Source organism: Ovis aries, chromosome 7 (assembly GCF_016772045.2).
Source record: "Ovis aries strain OAR_USU_Benz2616 breed Rambouillet chromosome 7, ARS-UI_Ramb_v3.0, whole genome shotgun sequence".
Taxonomy (NCBI): domain Eukaryota; kingdom Metazoa; phylum Chordata; class Mammalia; order Artiodactyla; family Bovidae; genus Ovis; species Ovis aries.
Genome location: NC_056060.1, coordinates 67,874,363 through 67,890,628, shown reverse-complemented (window position 1 = coordinate 67,890,628; position 16,266 = coordinate 67,874,363). Strand labels below are relative to the sequence as shown.

Genomic DNA, 16,266 nt, shown 5'->3' with positions numbered 1-16,266 from the left:
GATCCTATGGATTTTCTTTTTAACCAGTTGATCTAATATATTACACTAATAGATTTTATGATGTGAACCATGTTTGTATTCCAGATATAAACCCTACTTGGTCATGAGATATATATATACACACAGAAATACACTACTGAATTTTATATGCTTAGGACTTCCCTGGTGGCTCAGACGGTAAAACGTCTGCCTACAATGCGGGAGACCTGGGTTCAGTCCCCGGCTCAGGAAGACCCTCTGGAGAAGGAAATGGCAACCCACTCCAGTACTCTTGCCTGGAAAATCCCATGGACAGAGGAGCATGGTAGACTGCTACAGTCCATGGGGCCGCAAAGAGTCAGAGACGACTGAGCGACTTCACTCACTCACTCACAGGGTTTTTATATATATTTTCATAAGTGGAGTTGTTCTTTAATTTCTTTATATATTTTTCCATCTTTTTTCCCTCAAGGTTATACTAGTTTTATACAGAGGATGAGATGGCTGGATGGCATCACTGACTCGATGGACGTGAATCTGAGTGAACTCTGGGAGTTGGTGATGGACAGGGAGGCCTGGCATGCTGCGATTCATGGGGTTGCAAAGACTCGGACATGACTGAGCCACTGAACTGAACTGATACTAGTTTTATAAAATGAATTGATTATCTTTCCCTCTTTTCTGTTCTCTAAAACATTTGATTTAACATAGTTCTTATCTATTCCTTATAAATTTAATAAAATGGGCCTGGTGTAAAATAGATAGCTAATGTTGTATATAGCTCATGGAGCTCAGCTTGATGCTCTGTGAAGCCTTGGAGGTAGAGTGGGAGGTGGGTGTGGAAGGCTAAGAGTATGGGGATATATGTATACATATAGCTGATTCAGGCTTCCCTGGTAGCTTAGTGGTGAAGAATTTGCCTGCCAATGCAGGAGACATGGGTTCAATCCCTGGGATGAGAAGATCCCCTGGCAGAGGAAATGGCAACCCACCCCAGTATTCTTGCCTGGGAAATCTCACGGACAGAGGAGCCTGGCGGGCTACAGTCCACGGGATGGCAAAGAGTCAGACACGACTGAGCGACTAAGCACATACGCAGGCAAAACTGATTCACTGTTGTACAGCAGAAACTAACACAGCATCGTACAGCAGCTATACTCCAATAAAAACAGAAAACAGGCCTGTGAAACCGTCTTTGGTCACCTGGACTTCGGTGGAAAGTGAGCAGCCTTCCTAGTAACTTAACCAGTAAAAGAATGGTTCTGAGTTGATTTTTTATCTTATTTCTTCCTGATTTAACTTTTAAAATTTATATTTCCCAGAAAACTATCCATTTTTCTAAGCTTTTGAATTTATCGTTATAAAAAAGTCTTAGCTTCTTTATATTCAACTTTTTGATAACACCTATAAAACAAATCTGGCTTACACTTTGATACAGCCCTTTGACTGGGTAAAGAGGTGAGTACAGCTCAGTCCCAGAGTTGAAACCATGAGCCTGGCTTTATGTTTCCTTCTTATATGAAGCATTTTTTAGGTCTCTTTAGCCTATGGAAATAACTTACAGCCAACAGGAGCCCTAAATGGCTTATGAATCAGCTTCCCCCAAGTCTTCCGTTCTGCTTTCTGATCTAGAGAGGTATTTATCTTGTATTAAAGCCTGACCACATCTTTTTGGTTTATGTTTTATTTTTCATTGCCAGATATTTGAATCAAAGAATGTTACTGAAATGTGAGCTCATTGCAAAGATTTGACCAGAAATTCCGCCTTGCCCTGACAATTTCTTGCTCCTTTGGACAACTTTACCTTCCTCCTAGAAACTTAAAGAACACATTCTTAAGTCATGATACCAAACACACTTTATAGTTTCTTCCAGTTGATCCTGCCACCTTTATCTTCCTGCTAGTAAACAGAAGCAACCATCTCAGGTTGGAACTTGTCAGCAAGCTCTGTGACTTATGCTTGATGTAATCTCCTTTCCTGAATCTCCTAGCTGACACTCCACCACTTATTATCCTGACCATTTGTTTTATTTGAGAAGCTGAATAATCCAGCAATCTTTAGACATATCATTTTTTATATCATGAATTTTAAAAAGGCATCATTCAACCAATTCATCAGTAATTCCTTCCATTGTATTTTCTCTGAAGATGATAAAGTGAGGCATCTTGCTTCCCAGGCAGGGAAAAAGAACATTGATATGAACCCAGAATTCTTAGGCAATTTCATTTGACCAGCTTGTTGGGAGAAGCTAGCTTTCCAACACTTTTTTTTTTCTGCAGTGCTTCTCAGGCTAAGAGCAAATGATTTAACTGAGGGATCCTATTTGCAATGTTAGCTGCTGCCATCTAGTGCCCTTTGTGGAGAAATGGCATTCTTTAGGTTCTTTTCAAGGCCACAAAGTAATTGCCTAGGAGGAGTACTTAAAGATTACTACTACTACAGAGGCCCGGTTTGAGTTTCCTGAACCATACAGCAAATTCCCATTGACTATCTATTTTACGTATGGTAACGTAAGTTTCCATGTTACTCTCTCCATACATCTCACCCTCTCCTCCCCTCTCCCCATGTCCATAAGTCTATTCTCTATGTCTGTTTTTCCACTGCTGTCCTTTAAATAAATTCTTCAGTACCATTTTTCTAGATTCCATATATAGGGCATTAGAATATGGTGTCTAGCATTCTGACTCACTTCACTCTGATAGGTTCTAGGTTCATCCACCTCATTAGAACTGACTTGAATACATTCCTTTTTATAGCTGAGTAATATTCCATTGTGTATGTGTACTGCCACTTCTTTTCCATTCATCTGTCAGTGGACATCTAGGTTGCTTCCATGTTCTAGCTATTGTAAACAGTGCCGCAGTGAACAATGGGATACACGTGTCTTTTTCAATTTTGGTTTCCTCAGGGTATATGCCTAGGAGTGGGATTGCTGGGTCATATTCCTAGTTCTTTTCATATTCCTAGGTGGTTTTATTCCTAGTTCTTTAAGGAATCTCCATGCCATCTTCCACAGCAGCTGTATCAATTTACACTTCCACCAATGCAAGAGCGTTCCCTTTTCTCCACACTCTCTCTAGCATTTATTGTTTGTAGAATTTTTGATTGGGATGGGGAGGGAGATGGGAGGGAGGTTCAAAACGGAGAGGATATATATGTGTGTGTGTGTGTGTATATATATATATATATATGTGTGTGTGTATACATATATCCCCATGGCTGATTCATGTTGAGGTTTGACAGAAAACAAAATTCTGTAAAGCAATTATTCTTCAATAAAAAACAATTTTAAAAAATTGGAAACTAAAAATATATATATAACTACTACTTAACCATTATCACAACTGTGGATCCAAAGAAAATGAGGCTGAAATCAGAAAAAGTCTACAGGGTATACGATTCCAACTAAATGTAAAACTGTGCAGACAATAAAAATATTTGTGGTTGCCAGGGGGTTGCGGGGAGAAAAGAATGAATGGGCAGAGCACAGAGGGTTTGGGGGATAGTGAAATTACTCTCTCTATGATGCTATAATGGATACACGTCATGATACATTTATCCAAACCCAGAGGATGTACATCAAGAGTAAGCCCTAAAGTAAATCACGGACTCTGAGTGATGATGATGTGCCCATATAGGCTCACTGATGTAGCATGCTGGTGAGAGATGTTGGCAGTACTAAGGTTGTATGTGTTTGGAGACAAGAGTACAGGAACTCTGTACTTGCTGCTTGATTTTGCTATGAACCTCTCTCTCTCTAAAATATAAATTCTATTAATTAAATATATATATGTAAATAATATATAAAATATATACAAATATGTAAAATACATACATATTTGTATCATATATAAAATATTATATATGCAAATATATAAAATACATATATACACATCTGTATCAATATATGTATATGTGTTTTATATATGTATATAATTATATATTTCATTGTATATATGTATAATATGTTGTATATATGTATCATATCTTCTTTATCCATTCCTCTGTTGATGGACATTTAGGTTGCTTCTCTGTCCTAGTTCTTGTAAATAGTGCTGCAATTAATACTCAGTTGCATGTATCTTTTTGAATTATTGTTTTCTCTGGGTATCAGAGAAAACCATGCTCTGGCTATATGCCCAGAGAAAACACACACACATATGTATATGCATATGTACACATACGTATATGCTGCTGCTGCAGCTAAGTTACCTCAGTTGTGTCCGACTCTGTGCGACCCCATAGACGGCAGCCCACCAGGCTCCCCCGTCCCTGGGATTCTCCAGGCAAGAACACTGGAGTGGGTCGCCATTTCCTTCTCCAGCGCATGAAAGTGAAAAGTGAAAGTGAAGTCGCTCAGTCATGTCCTCGCGACGCCATGCACTGCAGCCCACCAGGCTCCTGCGTCCATGGGATTTTCCAGGCAAGAGTACTGGAGTGGGGTGCCAACATACGTATATAAAGAGTTACAAATACTTTACATCCTCAGGGAGACCTGTCAGTTCTCTACTATGGCATCAATGACCTAGGACAAGGAAGATTCTATTTCTAGGCATCTGAGTGTCTGTGAGCACCCTCAAGATAATAAACTGTTTCTTTCAGAGCACAATTTGGACCTTATATATATATGTGTGTGTGTGTGTGTGTGTGTGTGTGTGTGTGTGTGTGTGTATTTGTATGTATGTCCCTTCCTGCCGGGACATATCCCAGACTGACTGAATCTCAATGCCCAGTGAATAGCCTAGGAATTTTACTTTGATTCCAGGAGATTCTGATAAACTAGGTTTGGAAGCAAGTCTGAAGAAAGTAACATAGGATTTAGCAGTGAACAGACCTGAGTGTGAATCCCAGAATCACCACTTTCTAACTCTGCAAAACTGCACAAGTCATTGACCTCTGTGAAATAGGGAGTAACTGTAATTTTCCACAGGGTTCCCATGAGGATTGAATGACACTGTGAGCGTGGCATGATGGACAGCAGTGGCTGCAGACATAGGGGCCTAATCACCAGAAAGAATCCAATCTTGAACCAAGTCCAGGGATGGCACACTTTCTTTGTGCCCATCCCAACCCCAGAATCCCCGCTCAGTCATTGCTGAGTCTTCCTCCCCTAGGTGCTTCAGTATCCCCTCCCTTGAGGTCCCTCCCCCTTCCTTTCCTTTTCCATCCTCAGTCTTTCAGGGCTCTGACTTGATTGACAGCAGGTCTCATTTACCCTGCATCTTCATGTTCTGCAGAGTTGAGAGCCAAGACAATAAACAAACCTCTTTCTAATTAATACTGATTACCTCTCATTATCTCCTTGCTAAGCTAATATTTAAAAAAAAAAAAAAATCCACTTCTTCACTGAAGTGAGAATGAGACAGAGAACTACTTCCTTCCACAAATGTAAATGGCCTGGAACTTTTTTTTTTTTTTTTTTTTGGCATGTGAGATCTTGAGTTCTTCCCTCTTTGTCTCTCCTCCCCTGTCTCCACACCCTTTGCTCCCTTTCCCTTCCTGGTCAGGTCAGGTTTGGGCTGCTCTACCAGAAAGGTCTGTGGTAGACCGTGGTGCAGGCTAGAGTCGTGCTCTCCATTATGGGAGCGCAACAGCCATTTTCCATGGTCTGTCCCTCTCTTTTCACCCTGGTCACCTTGAAAACCAAACTATCTTTCAGGCCTACCCCTTGATAACAGAACCAATTAGATTACAATGGAAAATCCCTTGCAAATATATGAGGATTCGCCTATAGAGTTGGATGAAGGTGGCAGTGGTGCTCACACTGTTTTGTTCTGTTTATTTATCTGGCTACACCAGGTCTTAGTTGCAGCCTGAGAGCTTTTAGATCTAGTTCCCTGACGAGGGATTGAACCCCGGCCCTCTGCGTTAGAAGCATGGTGTCTTAGCCAGTGTCCTGCTCACACTGTTTTCCGTGGCGTGGTGTCCTGGCTTTCCTCCACTTCTCAGCTGTCACTTCTCAGTCTCCTTGGCCAGTTCGTCCCCATTCATCAGCCTCTCAGTGCTGGAGCACTTGAAGTCTGCAATCCTTGATTCTGCTCCTCTCACTCTGGACCTCACTCATCTTACAGTTTCAAATGAACAGAGTGAGAAGAGCAGAACCAAGGGCTGGCTACTCAGGGATGCTTCTCTACCCAGGGATGGTTCCTACACATGCATCTCCACCACAAACCTCCCCCTCTGTATGCCACCCAAACTTGGCCCTCTTCCAGGATTCCCCATCTCAGAGAATGACTACACTATCCATCCCTTGTATTGATTTCTGTGGACACGTCACTCTCCTTCAGTAACCATCACGAGTCTTGCTTGGTCCATTTTAAATATTTGTAGAGCCCATCAATCTCCCCACATGAGCCCCCAGCCCATCATCTTTGTCCTCCTAAGTGCTCAGCCACATCTGTAAATGCTCTCCTTCAGTCTAGTCCCACACTGCACTAGAGTGATCGTTTCTTAAAAACTAGTGTTGCCATGTCCCTACTTGGCTTACCATGTGTCAATAGCTGCCTGCCGCTCTTAAGAAGACAGTGTGCTTGTGATGCCCCATCAGGCCCTGCGTGACCTGGTCCCTGTGACCTCTCCAGCCCCATTTGAGCCACTCTTGCTCTCACTCTTAACAGCAGCCGACTGACTTCTTGTGGTTCCTTCAGGAGATCACACTCTCTCCTGCCTCTGGGCTATTGCTCACGTGGTTCCCTCTGCTTGGGACACCTCATGCATGCTAAGTCACTTCAGTCGTGTCTGACTTTGTGATCCCATGGACTGTAGCCTGCCAGGCTCCTCTGTCCATGGGATTCTCCCAGACAAGAATATTGGAGTGGGTTGTTGTCCCCTCCTCCAGGGGATCTTCCCAACCCAGGGATCAAACCCCATTCTCTTATGTTTCCTGCAGTGGCAGGTGGGTTCTCTACCACTAGGACCTCCCTGGTGGCTCAGACGGTAAAGCATCTGTCTACAATGCGGGAGACCCAGGTTCAATCCCTGGTTTGGGAAGATCCCATGGAGAAGGAAATGGCAATCCACTCCAGTACTATTGCCTGGAAAATCCCATGGACAGAGGAGCCTGGTAGGCTACAGTCCATGGGGTCGCAAAGAGTCAGACACGACTGAGCAACTTCACTTCACTACCTGGGAAATCCGTCCCGTGAAAACTCCCAACCTCGCAATGTCTGCTTTAAACTTACTTCCTTGGGAAACTTGCTTGGACTGCATCCTGACCCTTCTCTCCCTTGAGTTAGTTTTCTAGTGCTATAATAACAGAGTATAACAACTGTGTGGCTTAAAATAACAGAGATGCACTGTCTCACAGCTCTAGAAGCTACAAGTTCAAAATCAAGGTGTTGTCAGGGTTGGTTCCTTCTGAGGGTTATGTGGAAGAGTCTGTGCCTCTCTCTCTCCTTCTGGTGGTTTTCTGACAATCTTTGGCATTCCTGGGGGGTGTTACAGCAGCACCCCAATTGCTGCTTTATCTTCACATGGTGGTCTCCCTGTGTGCATGTGGTCCAAATTTGCCCATTTTATGGAAACACCAGACATACTGGATTGAGGGTTCGTATTCTGGGATGACCTCATCTTCCCTAAATCTATAAGGATCCTATTTCCCAATAAGACCACACTCTGAGTTACTGGGGGGGTTAGGACATATGAATTTGGGGGAGGGAACATAATTTAACTCATAACACCCCTCATTTCCAAGGTGGAGTCCTCCAGTTATATATTGTCATAGACCTATCCTGCATTTATCTGCAAAACACTGATCACACAAGCAATAGTGTATTTATTTTCCCATAGATTGCAAGCACCATGAGGGATCATGTCCATTTTTGTTGACCACAGCAGCCTCTGTCTGGCATGTAGCAGTGATTCAATAAATACTCCCAGATTGAACCAATATATTCTGTAATCATCCAGATTGCTGACTGCATCTGAACGTGAGGAGATCAGCCTTTGTTTCCCAAGCCCACTTAGCTACTTCCTAGTGCTCCTGGGGCATTAAGTTATCTGAGACAAGTACAGCTGGAGGCAGATCACAGATCATCAGTTGCTGTCTATTCTCATTTTTAGTGACCTCTTGAGACTCCAGCATTGTCTCCCTGTAAAGCCAAGCCCCTGTTGGAAAAATCCATGTCTAAGATTTGTTAGCATGTTGCACTTTCACTTTTCATGTGCCTCATAAGCACCCGGGACTATTACTGAGAAGGCTGAGCTTCTCTGGGGATCTTAAAAGTAGGCCACTTCCCTAGGACTGGAATGGTTTAGCTGGGTGGTTAAGGAATGAATCAAGTAAAGGAACTTCTGGGGCCTCCTTCATCTCTAATAGTTCAAGACCCTTGTTGTTTGATAACTGTGGACATGGTCCCTCAATGCAGACAGAAAAGGGTTCTTAGTCCTTTAACTCTCTGACAAGTATTTAGATCTCTGAGCCACTGCCAACAGTGCAAGAGAACGCTGACGAATCCAGGTAGGTCAAAAAACCTTTCACAGAGGTGGGACTGTAATTCTGTTGAACTCACCTTCCCTGTGCGCTCTCAGGAATATGTGCAGAGTGTTAAGATAGCTTAAGTTCTGGCTTTTATGTTTCATCATCTCATGGCATGAGGAATGCTGATTGCTCTAAATGTTGGACTTTTAGAAACTTGAACCCATTGACCTGCCACAAGTAATTACTTCTGCAAGGCTCCTGAACCAGCAAGAAGCCAGGAGGACTCACAAAGCAAAGGTGAGCAAACCCTGGAGAGGGAGGAAGCTGAGGGGCCATCCTTTTCCTGTCCTCCCTGCACAGAAGACTTCAAAGGCAGAGCACACTATTAAGTAATGCAGACTTAGAACTTTGTAAAGCTATCCATTCTCTCCTGGGCCTGCCTCCAACTGGAGATTATTCTTGCCTCTCAGATGAACTCTGAGCCCTTCTCTGCTACCTGGGAAAAACAGGAAGATGTTGATGAGAGAGGGGAATTTTATTGGGAAATTGGTGATTCTTAAAGCATTAAAATTTGTGAACACTTTCCTCTCCTGATTTATTTCAGTCACCTAGATGCTGCTGTGTGGCTGACTATTGGATAAAAGATGTCCAGCTACTCTTAGATCCTCAAGGCCATGGTTGTGATGCTGATGACAAAACAGCTGCAGAGATGGGCCCCTCCCCAAGGCTCACAGCTGCCGACACAGACACTGTCCACAGGGCAACACAGCAGGGATCACTCAACACATTTGGCTGCCACGTCTCTTCCCCTTCCTGGCCAGCCCCTGACTGCCCTTAATAACTGTCCACATCGTCCTCCTGGAGTCGATACACCAGGGAAGATCACTCAAGTCCTAAATAATCAATTTTCAATCCTTCCTAAACTACAGCAGACAGTATTGGACTATGGGGGTACACCCTACATAAATAGGTTAGCATCTCTTTAATGTCATAGTCAGACAGTTATTCAATGGCAGAAGCAGCAGAGAGAGAGAACCCGGTCTCACCAAACCAGAACACATTTCTGGAAAGATAGTTAAAGCACCTGTTGACACAGAAAGTAACATCTTGTCAAAATGAGATATAGAAAGATATTTCCATTCAACGTTTGCAAAACTCTACAGGAACCTTAAGAACAAGATGATACACACAGCAATGTGTGTGATGATGCCCCTTCATTCACTGATAGCTTGACTAAGGACTGGTCTGGAAGCTGCAATGGCCTACCTTTGATGTCTTAAGAGATCTCTATGGATTATAACTGATAAACAAGATCTCACTGTTCCAAAATGGATTTCAAGTTTTGGATTGCAGAGTAACCAATTACCCCCATCCTAACAAGTGTGTCATCTTTCATAGCAGGAACTGGAAAAGAAGATGCAGACTCTAATGTATCCTTCTGGGAAAAGACAATATTTACATAAGATGCAAATGCTGGAAATGAACCGGAAAAGACAAGAGGTAAATATGAGAAGAAGAGAGTCATATTTACCAAATGTATGCTACATAATCGCTGTCCTGGCACATGAATATGTTAAGTATTCATCTCCAGACCTTACCTAGCATTTTAAATTTAGTTACTGCAGCCAGTGCTTCCTCTACTGGGATTGAGAGGAAAACATCAGGATCCCTTCCGCTACCAACTCTGTGGAGTCTTTTCTCTGTGTTCCATCTGTGTTCCAGATGCAAGGATGCATCTGTGTCTCAAGTTTCCCTTTTTTTTAACTGTTTCTTCTACCACATTTTGGCTCCAGCAGGAAAATGAGGTTAGATCATTTTTCCTGGTTTAGTTAAAAGGACAGAGGGTGAATTTGTCTTTATTTTGGTGCTTGTACCTAATGAGCAAACATGCCTGCATATTTAATCATTCAGCTGTGTCTGACTCTTGGCGATCCTGTGAACTGTAGTCGGCCAGGCAATTCTGTCCGTGGAATTTTTCAGACAAGAATACTGAAGTGGGTTGCCATTTCCTCCTCCAGGGCATCTTCCCGACCCAGGGACTGAAACCTAGGCATCCCTCTATAATTTAAATCATAGAATCATTTGATAAGGAAGATCTCTTGTAATAAACCCCTTTCCAATCATGTTTCCTATAAATGTCATATTCCAAATTCCTCACTCTAGTGAATAAGCCTGAAGTTCCTGTTTTCTTCAGTTCCAAATGTATCAGATGGCCTGGAGAAATGGTATTACAAAGGTCCTCATCATTTTGAGACTACCAGCATGCTCCTGTTTCTCCTAACAAACTTGCACATGAAGAAAGTTTCCATATCTTTTAAGAGGAAAAAGAGAACCATGTTCTATGTATCTGTCTACAGATAGATGTACAATTTGTAAAGCGCCTGATTAGTTGACCTATTCTGGTGAAGGTAGTGTGAGGGGAGGACACTAACACTAGCTGGTCAATTTCAGGCCCAAGTTGAACTGAAGGAAAGTCTTCACAAGGAGGCAAGAACTAATAAGCAGAAACAGAAGGACCATAAAGCCAAGAAAATCCTTCAAAGCATCCCAAGAAATGATGGTGGTGACTTTCTAACCTTGTTGCCTGACGAAACCTTGAACAGAAGTCTAGGTGAGTCACATAATTTTTTTAGTAAATAATATATCAAGTGTTTTTAAAACTTCACCAAATAAATTTCTGATATGGACTGGGGAAGCACAGAGCTGCCCTTGGGTTCCTGTTACTATTTTATCTCCTGGAATATAATGGGCCCGTTGTCATGTAATTTGGGATGGCCAGAAGAATAAGACTTCAGCGCTGCGGTGAGATCTCTTTTTAGAAATATACTGTACTTTACATGCATGATTGCAATCCTTGCACCATCCCCAGGAGGAGAAAAAGGGCCTCATTTTGTGCTTACAGACAGAGAAGCACGTGGAGTTATCAATACATTAAACAGTACATTGGTATCAGCTAGTTTGGCACCACATGCAAAGACTCTCTCCTCAACCACTCTCTCCCCTGCAGCCCTCTTCCCACACTCAAGGTCTAACACTCCATCCAGCATCACCGTCCTCTTCAAACTTGCTCATGCTGCCTCAGCTGTCTCAGCGGGTGTGGCCTCTGTGTTCTCCGTCACTCAGGCCAGAGATCTGGCCCCTTTCCAGCCCTGCTGCCCCCTCTCCCAAAAGATGGTCAGTCACCCAACACTGATTATGCCCCCAACCCGTTCCCCATGCCACCCTTAGGTCAGCCTGTCACACCAGGGCTATTGCCATAGCCCCCTGACTGCACTCCTACCTCAGGTCCTACTTTCCTGCCATCAACCCTTCACCTCAGTGGTCCCCAGACCACCAGCACCAGCATTACCTGGGAACCAGTCAGGGCTCCAGGCAGAGCGACAGAACCAGAAACTGTAGGGAGGGGGCCCAGCAGTCTAACAACTCCTCATCTCCTCCCCCCATGATTCCAACACCCCTACAGTTGAAGAACTACTGCTCCACTTGGTGATCAAAGTGTTGTCCACACACCAGCAGCATCTAATCACCTAGGAGTTGATTAGAAGGATAGAATTTCAGGCCCCATCCCAGACCTACACAATCAGGACCTGCATTTTATCAAAATGATTCTCAAGCACAATAAAGTTCTAGAAGCACTGCACTATTACCAGGATAATCTTATGAAATGCCAATCTGACCATATCACTCTTCTGCTTAAAAAAGAATCTTTCAGTGGGTCTCCATCAGCCTGAGGACAAAGCCTGAACTCCTTACCCTGATACCCTAAGCCTTCGGAGTCTGTACACTGCCTACCTTTCTGGCTTTATCTCCTACTATTATCATGCCCAGTTCCCATACTCCAGCCAGGCCAGGTTGCCCAGTGGCCCCAGATGGCTCTGTGTCTGGGGCCACTCTATGTTTGTGTATTCACAAACTCTGTGCTGTATCACCCCATCAATTAGAGTCTCGTTAAGTTTTCACTGTATGTACTCTCCAGGAGCAAGCCCATCACTGCAAATACAGGTATTGTTCACACACACGGAGCTTGCTGTGCTCTGGGCCAATCCCCTGTCAGCAATACTGAGCACTGAGAGAGCAACAGAAATGCTGGCTGTTTCTCTGGAGGTCCCGAGCTTCTACGATGCAGTCCAGCTGAAAGAGATACTGCCACTGCTCGGGAAAACAAAATACCTAATCAACAAGTTAATTAAATAAGAAAAAGCTGAATAACTGAAAATCTACTTGGAGCATCTATCTAACCTATACTCCCAAGGTGCAGGATGAAATCTGGTGTGTAGTCACATAGATTAACAACTTTTACCATTTAAAAATATTGGCAAAACCACCAAGAAACATACCTCAGCTAAAGTTGAACACTTTGAGTCATTGCTTGAGATCAGGCTGGGGGGAAAAAAAAAAAAACAGCCAAACAACAATGCTGGAAGACTGTGTCACATGGAGAAGGAGGGGTTCTCCTCTACCCTCTTGATATATATATTTTTTAAACTGCTTCATTTTGTTCCAGCTAAAGTTTGTGAAGTGCTTACTCTAAGCCAGGCAAAATGGTCCACGTTTAACATGAATTATCGCATTTAAGCTTCACACCACCTCTAAGGCAGGAGTTACTGTTAGCTCCCACGTGACAAATCAGGATTCAAGGCCAGGTCTTTCTGACTCCAGAGGGTGCACTCCCACCCACCCCCTCGTTTAGCCTCATCAGGACTCTGGAGGCCCAGAGCTCTGCCCAGGACAACCTTGGGAAAGTCTGCAAATGTAGTTTGTGATTCCCTCCACCCTCTCTCTCAAAAGCAGACTTCCCTCTGCAAAGCCTATAGAACTCACCACTCTGCAGGCACATGTTCAAGCAGTGATTCCTTTTTACTTATCCTCAAGCAGCATCTTTGATTTCTTTCTTTGCTTCTGAAAGCAGTTTACTTTGCTTTCTCCTAAAAATGGAATGTAGCCAGATCATAGATTTCCATGGGCATTCTACTAGTCAGGGTCTGGTACCTCTTCACCTAGCTCCTCTTATTTAAGGCTCTATTTGTTCATTTTTGTTCCCTCTTTTGGAAAGGAGGATGAGAGTTTCAGGTCCCTTGTGAGGTTAAAAATGAGTTTTTATTTTTCCTGCTGCTTCTTTAAAATGAAATCATGCATGCTTTGCTTATATTTTACATATACTTACATAGTAAGTTACATGTGCTGCTGCTGCTGCTAAATCACACCAGTCGTGTCCAACTCTGTGCGACCCCACAGACAGCAGCCCACCAGGCTCCCCCTGTCCCTGGGATTCTCCAGGCAAGACTACTGAAGTGTGTGGCCATGCTCTGTGTAATATGTAATGACACATGACTTACACAAAGTGAACATCACCCTTTTAGGCAGGCAATTCTGCGAGTTTTAACATATTAATGTGGCTGCTACCCTTTCCAGAAGCCATGATATGAATCTAGTGAGGAGAAAAAGCACTGGGCTTGTAATCAAAATCCTTTATTTGAATCCTGACAGTACATTACTCAATGTAAGCTCTGTGGGAGCCAGGAGCTTTTCTTATTACTAGGACAGTACCAGGTACATAGTAGTCTCTTGATAAATATTAGCTATATATTTGTTCATATAGCTTTATTCTACAGAAAGATGGTAGCTAACTTCCAGTTGTCTAACCTCTGTGAACCTGTTTCCACATTTGTAAAATGGGAATAAAACATTGTGTCTACCATGCAGAGTTTATGTAAATTTCAAATATTATGTGTAAAAACGCATATAAAATGTAAAGTATCATATGAATATGGACAAAACTGAAGAAATATGAAACTGATGTCTTACAGCAAAAATAAGATATGCTTCAGGGGAAGTGTCACTCTACATACATCATGTGAATGTCACCTTCACAATTCTGGTCTTACCTGGTCACTTGTACTATTATTTACTTAGTGTTATTATAAGTGTAAGTGTATTACAAGTGTTAGTGTATTGTAAGTGTATTACAAGTGTTAGTCTTGCTTAGTGTTATTTTTAAAATTTCTCTTTGCTTGTATCAGCTGTGACCTGAAATTCTCATCCTCCTTTCGAAAAGAGGGGGAAAAAATGAACAAATAGAGCCTTAAATAAGAGGAGCTGGGTGCAGAGGTGCCAGAACCTGACTAGTAGAATGCCCACGGAAGTCTATGTTCTGGATATGTTCCATTTTTACGAGAAAAAAATGGGTTATGGGTTTGATAGGGGCAATAACATTTTTCTAAAATACATATTATAAAATACATAACCATAAAAAATTTTTAATATTTTGTCCAATCCTTGTACTACCTAAATCATTCCCTATTTTTCCCCACTGGCCTCTGTTTCTTTCCTCTCTCAAGATTAACTTTTTAAAATAATTATTTATTTGGCTTCACTGGGTCTTAGTTGTGGCGCATGGGGATCTTTAGTTGCATGTGGTATCTAGTTTCCTGACCAGGAATCAAACCCAGGCCCCCTGCACTGGAAGCGCACTTTTAGCAACTGGACCACCAGGGAAGTCCTGTCTCTCTCCAAATTTATTTTGAAGTATCAATAGGATACACTTTCCTCTACTTTGCTCACCCAAAATCTATTTAGGTTTTAAACACTGTATTTCTCTCTTTTAAGTCTAGCAACCATAAAGAATCCAACAGGGATTTATCAAAGTGTAACAAGTATAAGACATCTAGCTAAGAAGTCCTCAAACTTTAATGCTTTCTATACAAAACTTTGTATACAGTGCTTTGCTAGTGACTTAAGGGATTTTCAAGGATAATACTGAACATGTGACTTTTGCCTCACATGCTAACTGAAACATCATCACACCAAGAGTGTGGGGAGACTCAAGCTATCGTTAATATTACATCAGATTCCACCATTACCAGTCTCTTCTTGTTTCTAATTCCCTGCCTCTGCTGCTGCTGCTAAGTTGCTTCAGTCGTGTCCAACTCTGTGCGACCCCATAGACGGCAGCCCACCAGGCTCCACCATCCTTGGGATTCTCCAGGCAAGAATACTGGAGTGTGTTGCCATTTCCTTCTCCAATGCAGGAAAGTGAAAAGTGAAAGTGAAGTCGCTCAGTCATGTCCCACTTTTAGTGACCCCATGGACTGCAGCCTACCAGGCTCCTCCATCCATGGGATTTTCCAGGCAAGAGTACTGGAGTAGGTGCCAGTGCCTTCTAGTCCATAGAAAATCCTTATTCTCAGTCTGAGTGATGTTTCTAATATTCTGGGCTCATCTGTAGAGCAGAGATGATTGACAGCTCCAGGCCCCAATGAATGAAGCCTTTCCCAGGTCCTAGTTATCAGTATTTCCTGCCTTCCAAGATTCTCTGATGGCTCACTTGTTCATTCCTTTACTTATTCAACAAATATTTACTGACCTGGGTAGGTGTGGTACTTACAGTAGCACAGACAATGAACAAAAGAAAGTCCGATGAGAATATAACTAGAGACCTAATAATCTGAGGAGCTGGACAGTTTCTATGGGAAAGTGGCATTTAAGCTGAGATGGAAGTAGCTGAACGATGGGAGCAGGTGAGCACATGAGTGTGGTGTCCAAGTGCTGGGACATCCAAAACTGTGGTCAGTAACAGCATGTACAAATGCCCTTGAGTGGGAAGGAGCCTGCCAGATTCTAGACACCAGTTAGAGAAGACAGATTCAGATGGAGAGTGACTGGAGATGGCTCTGGAGGCACAGTGAGAGACCAGTGCATGCAGGGTCTTATAAATCATGTCAAAGAAAGACTTTGAACTCTAACTTAAGGTTCAATGGGAAGCCACTGAAAGGGCAGGTTAGTGAACTAACAGGTTTATATTTCAATATTACTCTGCTTGAACTGTGGTGAATGGATGGGAGAGGAATGCAAAAGGATGTGGGGAGAC

The 16,266-nt window shown here is 42.8% G+C and overlaps 1 protein-coding gene across 3 annotated transcripts in view; it reads left to right on the top strand.

The window, feature by feature from the left end:
* The window catches only part of CCDC198 (coiled-coil domain containing 198), a 31,498-nt gene that overhangs the window by 10,626 nt on the left and 4,606 nt on the right, over positions 1-16,266 (top strand). For 2 of the 3 annotated variants that reach the window (XM_012181711.5, XM_042252568.2), the window contains exons 3-5: positions 8,610-8,696; positions 9,801-9,899; positions 10,851-11,010. In XM_012181711.5, coding sequence (XP_012037101.2) covers positions 8,610-8,696; positions 9,801-9,899; positions 10,851-11,010 — 346 coding nt within the window. Of the gene's footprint in view, positions 1-8,609; positions 8,697-9,797; positions 9,900-10,850; positions 11,011-16,266 lie in introns of all 3 variants that reach the window. The other variant, XM_004010678.6, reaches the window with a different exon arrangement.